Source organism: Protobothrops mucrosquamatus, unplaced genomic scaffold (genome assembly GCF_001527695.2).
Source record: "Protobothrops mucrosquamatus isolate PMUCROS unplaced genomic scaffold, P.Mucros_1.0 scaffold1876, whole genome shotgun sequence".
Lineage (NCBI taxonomy): Eukaryota > Metazoa > Chordata > Lepidosauria > Squamata > Viperidae > Protobothrops > Protobothrops mucrosquamatus.
Window position 1 is genome coordinate 369,689 of NW_015388003.1, and position 1,922 is coordinate 371,610.

At 38.8% G+C, this 1,922-nt stretch overlaps 1 protein-coding gene across 1 annotated transcript in view; it reads right to left on the reverse strand.

The window, feature by feature from the left end:
* WAPL (WAPL cohesin release factor) overlaps positions 1-1,922 on the reverse strand; it is a 47,236-nt gene that overhangs the window by 14,917 nt on the left and 30,397 nt on the right. Inside the window, 1 exon segment of the mRNA XM_015823440.2 lies at positions 1,776-1,873. Within this exon segment, the coding sequence (XP_015678926.1) occupies positions 1,776-1,873 (98 nt within the window).

The window sequence follows — 1,922 nt, forward strand, 5'->3', positions numbered from 1 at the left end:
CTCTGTGGGAGCTCCCACCCTCTGGAACGAACTGCCCCCAGAGATCAGGGTGATCCCTGATCTCCCTTCCTTCCGCCGCGCCCTCAAGACATGGTTGTTCCAGCTTGCGGGACTGGCCTAAGGGATTTTAAAGGGGTTTTAATTACTTTTAATTGGAACAGATTCAAATATTTCTTTTTAATTAATTTTAAACGTGTATCGTATTCTTGTATTTTATCTGATTGTTAGCCGCCCTGAGTCCGCAAGGAGAAGGGCGGGATACAAATGTAATAAAATAAATAAATAAATAAATAAATAAATAAAAACAACATGGCAGTATCGAGGGAGGCAGAAACATGGAGGGGGGGTCTGCCTCTTGGGGCCATAGAGGTCCTTTAAATCAGGGGTCCCCAACCCACGGTCCATAGTTTTGGCACCGGTCCGCAGCACGCCAGGAACTGGGCCGCACGAAGAAACAAAGCCCCATCTGTGGGATGCAGGCAGCACGTGAGACCGTGCCCTCTCTGGTCCGCGGAAAAACCTCTCCACGGAATCGGTCCCTGAGTGCCCAAAAGTTGGCAGCCGCTGCTTTAAGTCAGTACTTCCCAACCGTGCCAACTTTAAGATGGGCGTACTCCAGCTCCCAGAATTCCCCAGCCAGGATGCTGCAAATGAACAAGGTTGGGAAGTCCTGCTGCTTTAAGTGAAAGAGTAGGGACCTGGTTTTAAGGCTGTTTCAGGGATCACCAAACAGGCCAGCCTTCCAGCAGCAATTACAAAACATGACACGAACCAGAATCATTTCAAGCTGCCATCCTTCTCGTCGATGTTACTTATCATTTATTATTTTTCAGCAGACCCACTCAAAAGCTTTCCACTTTCTACTTTGGAGGGTTAAAGGGAGATGTTGAGATAAGGGGAATTTTGGTTATTAGATTGAAAAGAGTCGGAAATCAGTTGAAAATAAGGATTCGATCTGTTCAATATTGGGAAAAAATTAGATCTAAAAGGGAAAAGAAAATTAATTATCATGAAGATGTTTGATTTCTTGATTAATCCAGGCAATGTATATAATGGTTTTGATTTATTAAAGGGGACATTGTATTATTAAGTAGATGATTTAATATGGCGGGAAATAGATAACTTTTAGGAAATAGAACAAGATTACATTCAAATAGTGTATTTTGGATATTATACTTTGTTGTGAAGTGAGATAAGAGAAATCTTGGTTACCCAAAGTCTGAAAATTATGGATATCAAAAGATTAAATTGGAATATTGATGAGAAATTAAAAATTATGTAAAAATTAATAACAGGATATGGATTGTTTATGAAGATTGAATGTAATTAAGATACATATAAGCTAAAAATTTAATGATAAATGTAATAATGATGTTTTTATTGAGTTGACATAATTAGAAATGTACTAGCTTGAATAAGAGACAGTAAATGTTAAGGGTAAAAGAGAAGAAATATCTGATGTTGTAACCTGAGATTTGCACTAAAGATTTTGTTATTGAACTATTGATTAACCCAGTCACCACAGTGCTTTTTAAATACTTAAAATGTAAAACTGGAAAATTAATAAAATATTAACTTTCCACTTTCCCCACTCAAGAAAGCCCTGAAACCAAAGCTCTGTCACACAGACAACTTCAGAAACCAGAGCCAAATGTCTTCCCTCAAGCCTCAGTGAAGCAAAAAGGCAAATACCAACCAATAACAAGGTATTGTTTATGCCACTTTCTCCTTATTCTGGTTCAACGTCCGTTTTCTTTAGGATGTTTCATACTTACACTTTCCAAGACCCGTAAACATCTTTCTGCTCCCCAGAGTGAAGCGACCAATTTCTCTTCATTCTCATCGCTGCTTAAATGATCCACACATTCCTTAACTGGAGAAACAAAAGAACAAGTGTGATTATTACAGCGGTAAGACATTTT